General features: G+C 46.2%; 1 protein-coding gene across 1 annotated transcript in view; it reads left to right on the top strand.

Moving 5' to 3' along the window:
* LOC142905343 (uncharacterized) overlaps positions 1 to 15623 on the top strand; it is a 134863-nt gene that overhangs the window by 17249 nt on the left and 101991 nt on the right. The window contains exons 9-10 of the mRNA XM_076063547.1: positions 2515 to 2684; positions 5716 to 5866. Coding sequence (XP_075919662.1) covers positions 2515 to 2684; positions 5716 to 5866 — 321 coding nt within the window. The remainder of the gene's footprint in view (positions 1 to 2514; positions 2685 to 5715; positions 5867 to 15623) is intronic.

The raw sequence follows: 15623 nt of genomic DNA, 5'->3' as shown, positions 1-15623 counted from the left end.
CTCACAGAGACCCACAGAGACCCACAGAGACACACAGAGACTCACAGAGACCCACAGAGACCCACAGAGACCCACAGAGACACACAGAGACCCACAGAGACTCACAGAGACCCACAGAGACCCACAGAGACTGACAGAGACCCACAGAGACTCACAGAGACCCACAGAGACCCACAGAGACTCACAGAGACTGACAGAGACTCACAGAGACCCACAGAGACCCACAGAGACTCTCAGAGACTCTCAGAGACTCACAGAGACCCACAGAGACTCTCAGAGACTCACAGAGACCCACAGAGACCCACAGAGACCCACAGAGACTCACAGAGACCCACAGAGACCCACAGAGACCCACAGAGACACACAGAGACTCACACAGACCCACAGAGACACACAGAGACCCACAGAGACCGACAGAGACTCACAGAGACTCACAGAGACACACAGAGACCCACAGAGACACACAGAGACTCACAGAGACTCACAGAGACTCACAGAGACCCACAGAGACTCTCAGAGACTCACAGAGACCGACAGAGACTCACAGAGACTCACAGAGACCCACAGAGACCCACAGAGACTCACAGAGACCCACAGAGACCCACAGAGACCCACAGAGACTCACAGAGACCCACAGAGACTCACAGAGACCCACAGAGACTCACAGAGACCCACAGAGACTCACAGAGACCCACAGAGACCCACAGAGACTCACAGAGACTCACAGAGACCCACAGAGACCCACAGAGACTCACAGAGACTGACAGAGACCCGCAGAGACCCGCAGAGACCCGCAGAGACCCACAGAGACTCACAGAGACCCACAGAGACTCACAGAGACTCACAGAGACCCACAGAGACCCACAGAGACTCACAGAGACCCACAGAGACCCACAGAGACCCACAGAGACTCACAGAGACCCACAGAGACTCACAGAGACCCACAGAGACTCACAGAGACCCACAGAGACCCACAGAGACTCACAGAGACTCACAGAGACCCACAGAGACCCACAGAGACACACAGAGACCCACAGAGACCCACAGAGACTCACAGAGACCCACAGAGACCCACAGAGACCCACAGAGACCCACAGAGACCCACAGAGACCCACAGAGACTGACAGAGACTGACAGAGACCCTACAGAGACTCACAGAGACCCACAGAGACTCACAGAGAACTGAGACCCACAGAGAACCACAGAGACCCACAGAGACTCACAGAGACCCACAGAGACTCACAGAGACTCACAGAGACCCTACAGAGACTCACAGAGACCCACAGAGACTCACAGAGAACTGAGACCCACAGAGAACCACAGAGACTCACAGAGACTCACTGAGACCCACAGAGACTCACAGAGACCCACAGAGACTCACAGAGACCCACAGAGACTCATAGACACACACAGAGACTCACAGAGACTCACAGAGACCCACAGAGACACACAGAGACAAACAGAGACACACAGAGACACACAGAGACTCACAGAGACTCACAGAGACACACAGAGACTCACAGAGACTCACAGAGACACACAGAGACACACAGAGACACACAGAGACTCACAGAGACTCACAGAGACACACAGAGACACACAGAGACACACAGAGACACACAGAGACTCACAGAGACCCACAGAGACACACAGAGACAAACAGAGACACACAGAGACACACAGAGACTCACAGAGACTCACAGAGACCCACAGAGACACACAGAGACAAACAGAGACACACAGAGACACACAGAGACTCACAGAGACTCACAGAGACACACAGAGACTCACAGAGACTCACAGAGACACACAGAGACACACAGAGACACACAGAGACTCACAGAGACTCACAGAGACCCACAGAGACACACAGAGACAAACAGAGACACACAGAGACACACAGAGACTCACAGAGACTCACAGAGACCCACAGAGACACACAGAGACTCACAGAGACTCACAGAGACACACAGAGACTCACAGAGACTCACAGAGACACACAGAGACACACAGAGACACACAGAGACTCACAGAGACCCACAGAGACACACAGAGACAAACAGAGACACACAGAGACTCACAGAGACTCACAGAGACACAGAGACTCACAGAGACTCACAGAGACCCACAGAGACACACAGAGACACACAGAGACACACAGAGACTCACAGAGACTCACAGAGACACACAGAGACTCACAGAGACTCACAGAGACACACAGAGACACACAGACACACACACAGAGACACACAGAGACTCACAGAGACTCACAGAGACACACAGAGACCCACAGAGACTCACAGAGACAAACAGAGACACACAGAAACTCACAGAGACTCACAGAGACACACAGAGACTCACAGACACACACACAGAGACACACACACAGAGACACACAGAGACACACAGACACACACACAGAGACACACACACAGAGACACACAGAGAGACACAGAGAGACACACAGAGAGAGAGAGACACGAACTGAACCCTTAACCTCTGCTTCCACTACAGGAGCTGATGATGGTGATGGTGGTGGTGCTGGTGATGGTGCTGGTGATGGTGGTGCTGGTGTTGGTGTTGGTGATGGTGGTGCTGGTGATGGTGGTGCTGGTGATGGTGATGAAGACGACCCAGACTCCTACAGCTTCGTGTTTGACAAACTCATCCTCACTCAGGGCAAGGTTCGTGCGTGGAGAGACACAAACACATAGTGTAGTGGTTAGCGCTACGCTGCGCTATGAACCTGGCGACCCGGGTTCAATTCCCGCTCACGGCCAACACCAGTGACGATTTTCTGAACCGGTCCCGGGCCTCCCCTAGGTCGACTCAGCCTCAAATGAGTACCTGGTGCGGTGTGTAAACATCGCCACTAGGGAGACAAAGGCGGTCGGGCGTGGTGCTGGCCACCCACCCCCTCGTGTACCGTTCCGGCCTTCATAGGTGCTCGCTAACAGCACTTGCCCCTACAGTCTGTTAAGGCTATATGGGGGATCTTTGTCTTTGTATCTTTGTGTCACTTTGTGTGTTACTGTGTGTCACTGTGTGTGTTACTGTGTGTCACTGTGTGTGTGTCACTGTGTGTGTCTCACTGTGTGTGTCACTGTGTGTGTGTCACTGTGTGTGTCTCACTGTGTGTGTCACTGTGTGTGTGTCACTGTGTGTGTGTCACTGTGTGTGTCACTGTGTGTGTGTCACTGTGTGTGTGTCACTGTGTGTGTCACTGTGTGTGTGTCACTGTGTGTGTCACTGTGTGTGTGTGTCACTGTGTGTGTGTCACTGTGTGTGTGTGTCACTGTGTGTGTCACTTTGTGTGTCTCACTGTGTGTGTGTCACTGTGTGTGTGTCACTGTGTGTCACTGTGTGTGTCACTGTGTGTCACTGTGTGTGTGTGTCACTGTGTGTGTCACTGTGTGTGTGTCTCACTGTGTGTGTCACTGTGTGTGTGTCACTGTGTGTGTGTGTGTCACTGTGTGTGTCACTGTGTGTGTGTCACTGTGTGTGTGTCACTGTGTGTGTGTCACTGTGTGTGTGTCACTGTGTGTGTGTGTCACTGTGTGTGTCACTTTGTGTGTCTCACTGTGTGTGTGTCACTGTGTGTGTGTCACTGTGTGTCACTGTGTGTGTCACTGTGTGTCACTGTGTGTGTGTCACTGTGTGTGTGTCACTGTGTGTGTCACTGTGTGTGTCACTGTGTGTGTGTGTCACTGTGTGTGTGTGTCACTGTGTGTGTCACTTTGTGTGTCTCACTGTGTGTGTCACTGTGTGTCACTGTGTGTGTCACTGTGTGTCACTGTGTGTGTGTCACTGTGTGTGTCACTGTGTGTCACTGTGTGTGTGTCACTGTGTGTGTGTCACTGTGTGTGTGTCACTGTGTGTGTGTCACTGTGTGTGTGTCACTGTGTGTGTCACTGTGTGTGTGTCACTGTGTGTGTGTCACTGTGTGTGTCACTGTGTGTGTGTCACTGTGTGTGTCACTGTGTGTGTGTGTCACTGTGTGTGTGTCACTGTGTGTGTGTGTCACTGTGTGTGTCACTTTGTGTGTCTCACTGTGTGTGTGTCACTGTGTGTGTGTCACTGTGTGTCACTGTGTGTGTCACTGTGTGTCACTGTGTGTGTGTGTCACTGTGTGTGTCACTGTGTGTGTGTCTCACTGTGTGTGTCACTGTGTGTGTGTCACTGTGTGTGTGTGTGTCACTGTGTGTGTCACTGTGTGTGTGTCACTGTGTGTGTGTCACTGTGTGTGTGTCACTGTGTGTGTGTCACTGTGTGTGTGTGTCACTGTGTGTGTCACTTTGTGTGTCTCACTGTGTGTGTGTCACTGTGTGTGTGTCACTGTGTGTCACTGTGTGTGTCACTGTGTGTCACTGTGTGTGTGTCACTGTGTGTGTGTCACTGTGTGTGTCACTGTGTGTGTCACTGTGTGTGTGTGTCACTGTGTGTGTGTGTCACTGTGTGTGTCACTTTGTGTGTCTCACTGTGTGTGTCACTGTGTGTCACTGTGTGTGTCACTGTGTGTCACTGTGTGTGTGTCACTGTGTGTGTCACTGTGTGTCACTGTGTGTGTGTCACTGTGTGTGTGTCACTGTGTGTGTCACTGTGTGTGTCACTGTGTGTGTGTGTCACTGTGTGTCACTGTGTGTGTCACTGTGTGTGTCACTGTGTGTGTGTGTGTCACTGTGTGTGTGTGTGTCACTGTGTGTGTGTCACTGTGTGTGTGTCACTGTGTGTGTGTCACTGTGTGTGTCACTGTGTGTGTGTCACTGTGTGTGTCACTGTGTGTGTGTGTGTCACTGTGTGTGTCACTGTGTGTGTCACTGTGTGTGTGTGTGTCACTGTGTGTGTGTCACTGTGTGTGTGTGTCACTGTGTGTGTGTGTCACTGTGTGTGTGTCACTGTGTGTGTGTCACTGTGTGTGTCACTGTGTGTGTGTGTCACTGTGTGTGTGTCACTGTGTGTGTGTCACTGTGTGTGTGTCACTGTGTGTGTGTCACTGTGTGTGTGTGTCACTGTGTGTGTGTGTCACTGTGTGTGTGTGTCACTGTGTGTGTGTGTCACTGTGTGTGTCACTGTGTGTGTGTGTCACTGTGTGTGTGTGTCACTGTGTGTGTCACTGTGTGTGTGTGTCACTGTGTGTGTGTGTCACTGTGTGTGTCACTGTGTGTGTGTCACTGTGTGTGTCACTGTGTGTGTGTGTCACTGTGTGTGTCACTGTGTGTGTGTGTCACTGTGTGTGTGTGTCACTGTGTGTGTGTGTCACTGTGTGTGTCACTGTGTGTGTGTCACTGTGTGTGTGTGTCACTGTGTGTGTGTGTCACTGTGTGTGTGTCACTGTGTGTGTGTGTCACTGTGTGTGTGTGTGTCACTGTGTGTGTGTGTGTCACTGTGTGTGTGTGTGTCACTGTGTGTGTCACTGTGTGTGTGTCACTGTGTGTGTCACTGTGTGTGTGTCACTGTGTGTGTCACTGTGTGTGTGTCACTGTGTGTGTCACTGTGTGTGTGTGTCACTGTGTGTGTGTCACTGTGTGTGTCACTGTGTGTGTGTCATTGTGTGTGTGTCACTGTGTGTGTGTCACTGTGTGTGTGTGTGACACTGTGTGTGTCACTGTGTGTGTGTGTCACTGTGTGTGTCACTGTGTGTGTCACTGTGTGTGTGTGTCACTGTGTGTGTCACTGTGTGTGTCACTGTGTGTGTCACTGTGTGTGTCACTGTAGGCACCAGCTGTGGTTTGTGGTCTCTGCAAGAGAGATGGTCACCGTCTCTCCGACTGTCCCGAAGATCTCCACTCAGCTCCCCTCACCGCTCTCCCTCCACTCACCCCCGACTTCCGCAAAGCCCTGGACACGGCCTGTGTCCGCTGCTTCCGTTAGACACTCACTTAGACACTCACTTAGACACTCACTTAGACACTCACTTAGACACTCACTTAGACACTCACTTAGACACTCACTTAGACACTTAGACACTCACTTAGACACTTAGACACTCACTTAGACACTTAGACACTCACTTAGACACTTAGACACTTACTTAGACACTCACTTAGACACTCACTTAGACACTCACTTAGACACTTAGACACTCACTTAGACACTCACTTAGACACTTAGACACTCACTTAGACACTTAGACACTCACTTAGACACTCACTTAGACACTTAGACACTCACTTAGACACTCACTTAGACACTCACTTAGACACTCACTTAGACACTTAGACACTCACTTAGACACTCACTTAGACCCTCACTTAGACACTCACTTAGACACTTAGACACTCACTTAGACACTCACTTAGACACTCACTTAGACACTCACTTAGACACTTAGACACTCACTTAGACACTCACTTAGACACTTAGACACTCACTTAGACACTCACTTAGACACTCACTTAGACACTCACTTAGACACTCACTCAGACACTTAGACACTCACTTAGACACTCACTTAGACACTCACTTAGACACTCACTTAGACACTTAGACACTCACTTAGACACTCACTTAGACACTCACTCAGACACTTAGACACTCACTTAGACACTCACTCAGCTCCCCTCACCGCTCTCCCTCCACTCACCCCCGACTTCCGCAAAGCCCTGGACACGGCCTGTGTCCGCTGCTTCCGTTAGACACTCACTTAGACACTCACTTAGACACTCACTTAGACACTTAGACACTCACTTAGACACTCACTTAGACACTCACTTAGACACTCACTTAGACACTTAGACACTCACTTAGACACTCACTTAGACACTCACTCAGACACTTAGACACTCACTTAGACACTCACTCAACTCCCCTCACCGCTCTCCCTCCACTCACCCCCGACTTCCGCAAAGCCCTGGACACGGCCTGTGTCCGCTGCTTCCGTTAGACACTCACTTAGACACTCACTTAGACACTCACTTAGACACTTAGACACTCACTTAGACACTCACTTAGACACTCACTTAGACACTTAGACACTCACTTAGACACTCACTTAGACACTTAGACACTCACTTAGACACTCACTTAGACACTTAGACACTCACTTAGACACTTAGACACTCACTTAGACACTCACTTAGACACTCACTTAGACACTTAGACACTCACTTAGACACTCACTTAGACACTTAGACACTCACTTAGACACTCACTTAGACACTCACTTAGACACTCACTTAGACACTTAGACACTTAGACACTCACTTAGACACTCACTTAGACACTCACTTAGACACTTAGACACTCACTTAGACACTCACTTAGACACTCACTTAGACACTCACTTAGACACTTAGACACTCACTTAGACACTCACTTAGACACTTAGACACTCACTTAGACACTCACTTAGACACTTAGACACTCACTTAGACACTCACTTAGACACTTAGACACTCACTTAGACACTCACTTAGACACTTAGACACTCACTTAGACACTCACTTAGACACTTAGACACTCACTTAGACACTTAGACACTCACTTAGACACTCACTTAGACACTTAGACACTTAGACACTCACTTAGACACTCACTTAGACACTCACTTAGACACTCACTTAGACACTCACTTAGACACTTAGACACTCACTTAGACACTCACTTAGACACTCACTTAGACACTCACTTAGACACTTAGACACTCACTTAGACACTCACTTAGACACTCACTTAGACACTCACTTAGACACTTAGACACTCAATTAGACACTCACTTAGACACTCACTTAGACACTTAGACACTCACTTAGACACTCACTTAGACACTCACTTAGACACTTAGACACTCACTTAGACACTCACTTAGACCCTCACTTAGACACTCACTTAGACACTTAGACACTCACTTAGACACTCACTTAGACACTTACTTAGACACTCACTTAGACACTCACTTAGACACTCACTTAGACACTCAATTAGACACTCACTTAGACACTCACTTAGACACTCACTTAGACACTCACTTAGACACTCACTTAGACACTCACTCAGACACTTAGACACTCACTTAGACACTCACTTAGACACTCACTTAGACACTCACTTAGACACTTAGACACTCACTTAGACACTCACTTAGACACTCACTCAGACACTTAGACACTCACTTAGACACTCACTCAGCTCCCCTCACCGCTCTCCCTCCACTCACCCCCGACTTCCGCAAAGCCCTGGACACGGCCTGTGTCCGCTGCTTCCGTTAGACACTCACTTAGACACTCACTTAGACACTCACTTAGACACTTAGACACTCACTTAGACACTCACTTAGACACTCACTTAGACACTCACTTAGACACTTAGACACTCACTTAGACACTTAGACACTCACTTAGACACTCACTTAGACACTCACTTAGACACTCACTTACTTAGACACTCACTTAGACACTCACTTACTTAGACACTCACTTAGACACTCACTTACTTAGACACTCACTTAGACACTCACTTAGACACTCACTTAGACACTCACTTAGACACTTAGACACTCACTTAGACACTTAGACACTCACTTAGACACTCACTTAGACACTCACTTACTTAGACACTCACTTAGACACTCACTTAGACACTCACTTAGACACTCACTTAGACACTTAGACACTCACTTAGACACTTAGACACTCACTTAGACACTCACTTAGACACTCACTTAGACACTTAGACACTCACTTAGACACTCACTTAGACACTCACTTAGACACTCACTTAGACACTTAGTCACTTAGACACTCACTTAGACACTCACTTAGACACTCACTTAGACACTTAGACACTCACTTAGACACTCACTTAGACACTCACTTAGACACTCACTTAGACACTTAGACACTCACTTAGACACTCACTTAGACACTTAGACACTCACTTAGACACTCACTTAGACACTTAGACACTCACTTAGACACTCACTTAGACACTTAGACACTCACTTAGACACTCACTTAGACACTCACTTAGACACTCACTTAGACACTTAGACACTCACTTAGACACTTAGACACTCACTTAGACACTCACTTAGACACTCACTTAGACACTTAGACACTCACTTAGACACTCACTTAGACACTCACTTAGACACTTAGACACTCACTTAGACACTCACTTAGACACTCACTTAGACACTTAGACACTCACTTAGACACTCACTTAGACACTCACTTAGACACTTAGACACTCACTTAGACACTCACTTAGACACTCACTTAGACACTTACTTAGACACTCACTTAGACACTCACTTAGACACTCACTCACTTAGACACTCACTTAGACACTTAGACACTCACTTAGACACTTACTTAGACTCTCACTTAGACACTCACTTAGACACTCACTTAGACACTCACTTAGACACTCACTTAGACACTCACTTAGACACTCACTTAGACACTCACTTAGACACTTAGACACTCACTTAGACACTCACTTAGACACTCACTTAGACACTTAGACACTCACTTAGACACTCACTTAGACACTTAGACACTCACTTAGACACTCACTTAGACACTTACTTAGACACTCACTTAGACACTTACTTAGACACTCACTTAGACACTCAATTAGACACTCACTTAGACACTCACTTAGACACTCACTTAGACACTCACTTAGACACTTAGACACTCACTTAGACACTCACTTAGACACTCACTCAGCTCCCCTCACCGCTCTCCCTCCACTCACCCCCGACTTCCGCAAAGCCCTGGACACGGCTTGTGTCCGCTGCTTCCGTTAGACACTCACTTAGACACTCACTTAGACACTCACTTAGACACTTAGACACTCACTTAGACACTCACTTAGACACTCACTTAGACACTCACTTAGACACTTAGACACTCACTTAGACACTTAGACACTCACTTAGACACTCACTTAGACACTCACTTAGACACTCACTTACTTAGACACTCACTTAGACACTCACTTACTTAGACACTCACTTAGACACTCACTTACTTAGACACTCACTTAGACACTCACTTAGACACTCACTTAGACACTCACTTAGACACTCACTTAGACACTTAGACACTCACTTAGACACTCACTTAGACACTCACTTAGACACTCACTTAGACACTTAGACACTCAATTAGACACTCACTTAGACACTCACTTAGACACTTAGACACTCACTTAGACACTCACTTAGACACTCACTTAGACACTTAGACACTCACTTAGACACTCACTTAGACACTCACTTAGACACTCACTTAGACACTTACTTAGACACTCACTTAGACACTCACTTAGACACTCACTTAGACACTCACTTAGACACTTAGACACTCACTCACTTAGACACTCACTTAGACACTTAGACACTCACTTAGACACTCACTTAGACACTTACTTAGACACTCACTTAGACACTTACTTAGACACTCACTTAGACACTCACTTAGACACTCACTTAGACACTCACTTAGACACTCACTTAGACACTCACTTAGACACTCACTTAGACACTCACTTAGACACTCACTCAGACACTTAGACACTCACTTAGACACTCACTTAGACACTCACTTAGACACTTAGACACTCACTTAGACACTCACTCAGACACTTAGACACTCACTTAGACACTCACTTAGACACTCACTTAGACACTCACTCAGACACTCACTTAGACACTCAATTAGACACTCACTTAGACACTCACTTAGACACTCACTTAGACACTCACTTAGACACTTAGACACTCACTTAGACACTCACTTAGACACTCACTCAGACACTTAGACACTCACTCAGCTCCCCTCACCGCTCTCCCTCCACTCACCCCCGACTTCCGCAAAGCCCTGGACACGGCCTGTGTCCGCTGCTTCCGTTAGACACTCACTTAGACACTCACTTAGACACTCACTTAGACACTCACTTAGACACTCACTTAGACACTCACTTAGACACTCACTTAGACACTTAGACACTCACTTAGACACTTAGACACTCACTTAGACACTCACTTAGACACTCACTTAGACATTCACTTAGACACTTCGACACTCACTTAGACACTCACTTAGACACTCACTTAGACACTCACTTAGACACTTAGACACTCACTTAGACACTCACTTAGACACTCACTTAGACACTTAGACACTCACTTAGACACTCACTTAGACACTCACTTAGACACTCACTTAGACACTCACTTAGACACTCACTTAGACACTTAGACACTCACTTAGACACTTAGACACTCACTTAGACACTCACTTAGACACTCACTTAGACACTCACTTAGACACTTAGACACTCACTTAGACACTTAGACACTCACTTAGACACTCACTTAGACACTCACTTAGACATTCACTTAGACACTTCGACACTCACTTAGACACTCAGACACTCACTTAGACACTCACTTAGACACTCACTTAGACACTCACTTAGACACTTAGACACTCAGTTAGACACTTAGACACTTAGACACTCACTTAGACACTCACATAGACACTCACTTAGACACTTAGACACTCACTTAGACACTCACTTAGACACTCACTTAGACACTCACTTAGACACTCACTTAGACACTTAGACACTCACTTAGACACTCACTTAGACACTCACTTAGACACTTAGACACTCACTTAGACACTCACTTAGACACTCACTTAGACACTCACTCAGACACTTAGACACTCACTTAGACACTCACTCAGCTCCCCTCACCGCTCTCCCTCCACTCACCCCCGACTTCCGCAAAGCCCTGGACACGGCCTGTGTCCGCTGCTTCCGTTAGACACTCACTTAGACACTCACTTAGACACTCACTTAGACACTTAGACACTCACTTAGACACTTAGACACTCACTTAGACACTCACTTAGACACTCACTTACTTAGACACTCACTTAGACACTCACTTAGACACTCACTTAGACACTCACTTAGACACTTAGACACTCACTTAGACACTTAGACACTCACTTAGACACTCACTTAGACACTCACTTAGACACTTAGACACTCACTTAGACACTCACTTAGACACTCACTTAGACACTCACTTAGACACTTAGACACTTAGACACTCACTTAGACACTCACTTAGACACTCACTTAGACACTTAGACACTCACTTAGACACTCACTTAGACACTCACTTAGACACTCACTTAGACACTTAGACACTCACTTAGACACTCACTTAGACACTTAGACACTCACTTAGACACTCACTTAGACACTTAGACACTCACTTAGACACTCACTTAGACACTTAGACACTCACTTAGACACTCACTTAGACACTTAGACACTCACTTAGACACTCACTTAGACACTCACTTAGACACTCACTTAGACACTTAGACACTCACTTAGACACTTAGACACTCACTTAGACACTCACTTAGACACTTAGACACTCACTTAGACACTCACTTAGACACTCACTTAGACACTTAGACACTCACTTAGGCACTCACTTAGACACTCACTTAGACACTTAGACACTCACTTAGACACTCACTTAGACACTCACTTAGACACTTAGACACTCACTTAGACACTCACTTAGACACTCACTTAGACACTTACTTAGACACTCACTTAGACACTCACTTAGACACTCACTCACTTAGACACTCACTTAGACACTTAGACACTCACTTAGACACTTACTTAGACACTCACTTAGACACTTACTTAGACACTCACTTAGACACTCACTTAGACACTCACTTAGACACTCACTTAGACACTCACTTAGACACTCACTTAGACACTTAGACACTCACTTAGACACTCACTTAGACACTCACTTAGACACTTAGACACTCACTTAGACACTCACTTAGACACTTAGACACTCACTTAGACACTCACTTAGACACTTACTTAGACACTCACTTAGACACTTACTTAGACACTCACTTAGACACTCAATTAGACACTCACTTAGACACTCACTTAGACACTCACTTAGACACTCACTTAGACACTTAGACACTCACTTAGACACTCACTTAGACACTCACTTAGACACTTAGACACTCACTTAGACACTCACTTAGACACTTAGACACTCACTTAGACACTCACTTAGACACTTACTTAGACACTCACTTAGACACTTACTTAGACACTCACTTAGACACTCAATTAGACACTCACTTAGACACTCACTTAGACACTCACTTAGACACTCACTTAGACACTTAGACACTCACTTAGACACTCACTTAGACACTCACTCAGCTCCCCTCACCGCTCTCCCTCCACTCACCCCCGACTTCCGCAAAGCCCTGGACACGGCCTGTGTCCGCTGCTTCCGTTAGACACTCACTTAGACACTCACTTAGACACTCACTTAGACACTCACTTAGACACTCACTTAGACACTCACTTAGACACTCACTTAGACACTCACTTAGACACTCACTTAGACACTTAGACACTCACTTAGACACTCACTTAGACACTCACTTAGACACTCACTTAGACACTTAGACACTCACTTAGACACTTAGACACTCACTTAGACACTCACTTAGACACTCACTTAGACACTCACTTACTTAGACACTCACTTAGACACTCACTTACTTAGACACTCACTTAGACACTCACTTACTTAGACACTCACTTAGACACTCACTTAGACACTCACTTAGACACTCACTTAGACACTTAGACACTCACTTAGACACTCACTTAGACACTCACTTAGACACTCACTTAGACACTTAGACACTCACTTAGACACTCACTTAGACACTTAGACACTCACTTAGACACTCACTTAGACACTCACTTAGACACTCACTTAGACACTCACTTAGACACTCACTCAGACACTCACTTAGACACTCACTTAGACACTCACTTAGACACTCACTTAGACACTCACTTAGACACTCACTTAGACACTTAGACACTCACTTAGACACTCACTTAGACACTCAGACACTCAGACACTTAGACACTCACTCAGCTCCCCTCACCGCTCTCCCTCCACTCACCCCCGACTTCCGCAAAGCCCTGGACACGGCCTGTGTCCGCTGCTTCCGTTAGACACTCACTTAGACACTCACTTAGACACTCACTTAGACACTTAGACACTCACTTAGACACTCACTTAGACACTCACTTAGACACTCACTTAGACACTTAGACACTCACTTAGACACTTAGACACTCACTTAGACACTCACTTAGACACTCACTTAGACACTCACTTTCTTAGACACTCACTTAGACACTCACTTAGACACTCACTTAGACACTCACTTAGACACTTAGACACTCACTTAGACACTTAGACACTCACTTAGACACTCACTTAGACACTCACTTAGACACTTAGACACTCACTTAGACACTCACTTAGACACTCACTTAGACACTCACTTAGACACTTAGACACTTAGACACTCACTTAGACACTCACTTAGACACTCACTTAGACACTTAGACACTCACTTAGACACTCACTTAGACACTCACTTAGACACTCACTTAGACACTTAGACACTCACTTAGACACTCACTTAGACACTTAGACACTCACTTAGACACTCACTTAGACACTTAGACACTCACTTAGACACTCACTTAGACACTTAGACACTCACTTAGACACTCACTTAGACACTCACTTAGACACTTAGACACTCACTTAGACACTTAGACACTCACTTAGACACTCACTTAGACACTCACTTAGACACTTAGACACTCACTTAGACACTCACTTAGACACTCACTTAGACACTTAGACACTCACTTAGACACTCACTTAGACACTCACTTAGACACTTAGACACTCACTTAGACACTCACTTAGACACTCACTTAGACACTTAGACACTCACTTAGACACTCACTTAGACACTCACTTAGACACTTACTTAGACACTCACTTAGACACTCACTTAGACACTCACTCACTTAGACACTCACTTAGACACTTAGACACTCACTTAGACACTTACTTAGACACTCACTTAGACACTTACTTAGACACTCACTTAGACACTCACTTAGACACTCACTTAGACACTCACTTAGACACTCACTTAGACACTCACTTAGACACTTAGACACTCACTTAGACACTCACTTAGACACTCACTTAGACACTTAGACACTCACTTAGACACTCACTTAGACACTTAGACACTCACTTAGACACTCACTTAGACACTTACTTAGACACTCACTTAGACACTTACTTAGACACTCACTTAGACACTCAATTAGACACTCACTTAGACACTCAATTAGACACTCACTTAGACACTCACTTAGACACTTAGACACTCACTTAGACACTCACTTAGACACTCACTCAGCTCCCCTCACCGCTCTCCCTCCACTCACCCCCGACTTCCGCAAAGCCCTGGACACGGCTTGTGTCCGCTGCTTCCGTTAGACACTCACTTAGGCACTCACTTAGACACTCACTTAGACACTTAGACACTCACTTAGACACTCACTTAGACACTCACTTAGACACTCACTTAGACACTTAGACACTCACTTAGACACTTAGACACTCACTTAGACACTCACTTAGACACTCACTTAGACACTCACTTACTTAGACACTCACTTAGACACTCACTTACTTAGACACTCAC

Source organism: Petromyzon marinus, unplaced genomic scaffold, assembly GCF_048934315.1.
Source record: "Petromyzon marinus isolate PM22_M1 ecotype Great Lakes invasive population unplaced genomic scaffold, UKy_Petmar_22M1.pri1.0 PM_Scaffold_148, whole genome shotgun sequence".
Classification (NCBI taxonomy): Eukaryota; Metazoa; Chordata; class Hyperoartia; order Petromyzontiformes; family Petromyzontidae; genus Petromyzon; species Petromyzon marinus.
This window is presented reverse-complemented; position numbering and strand designations above follow the sequence as displayed.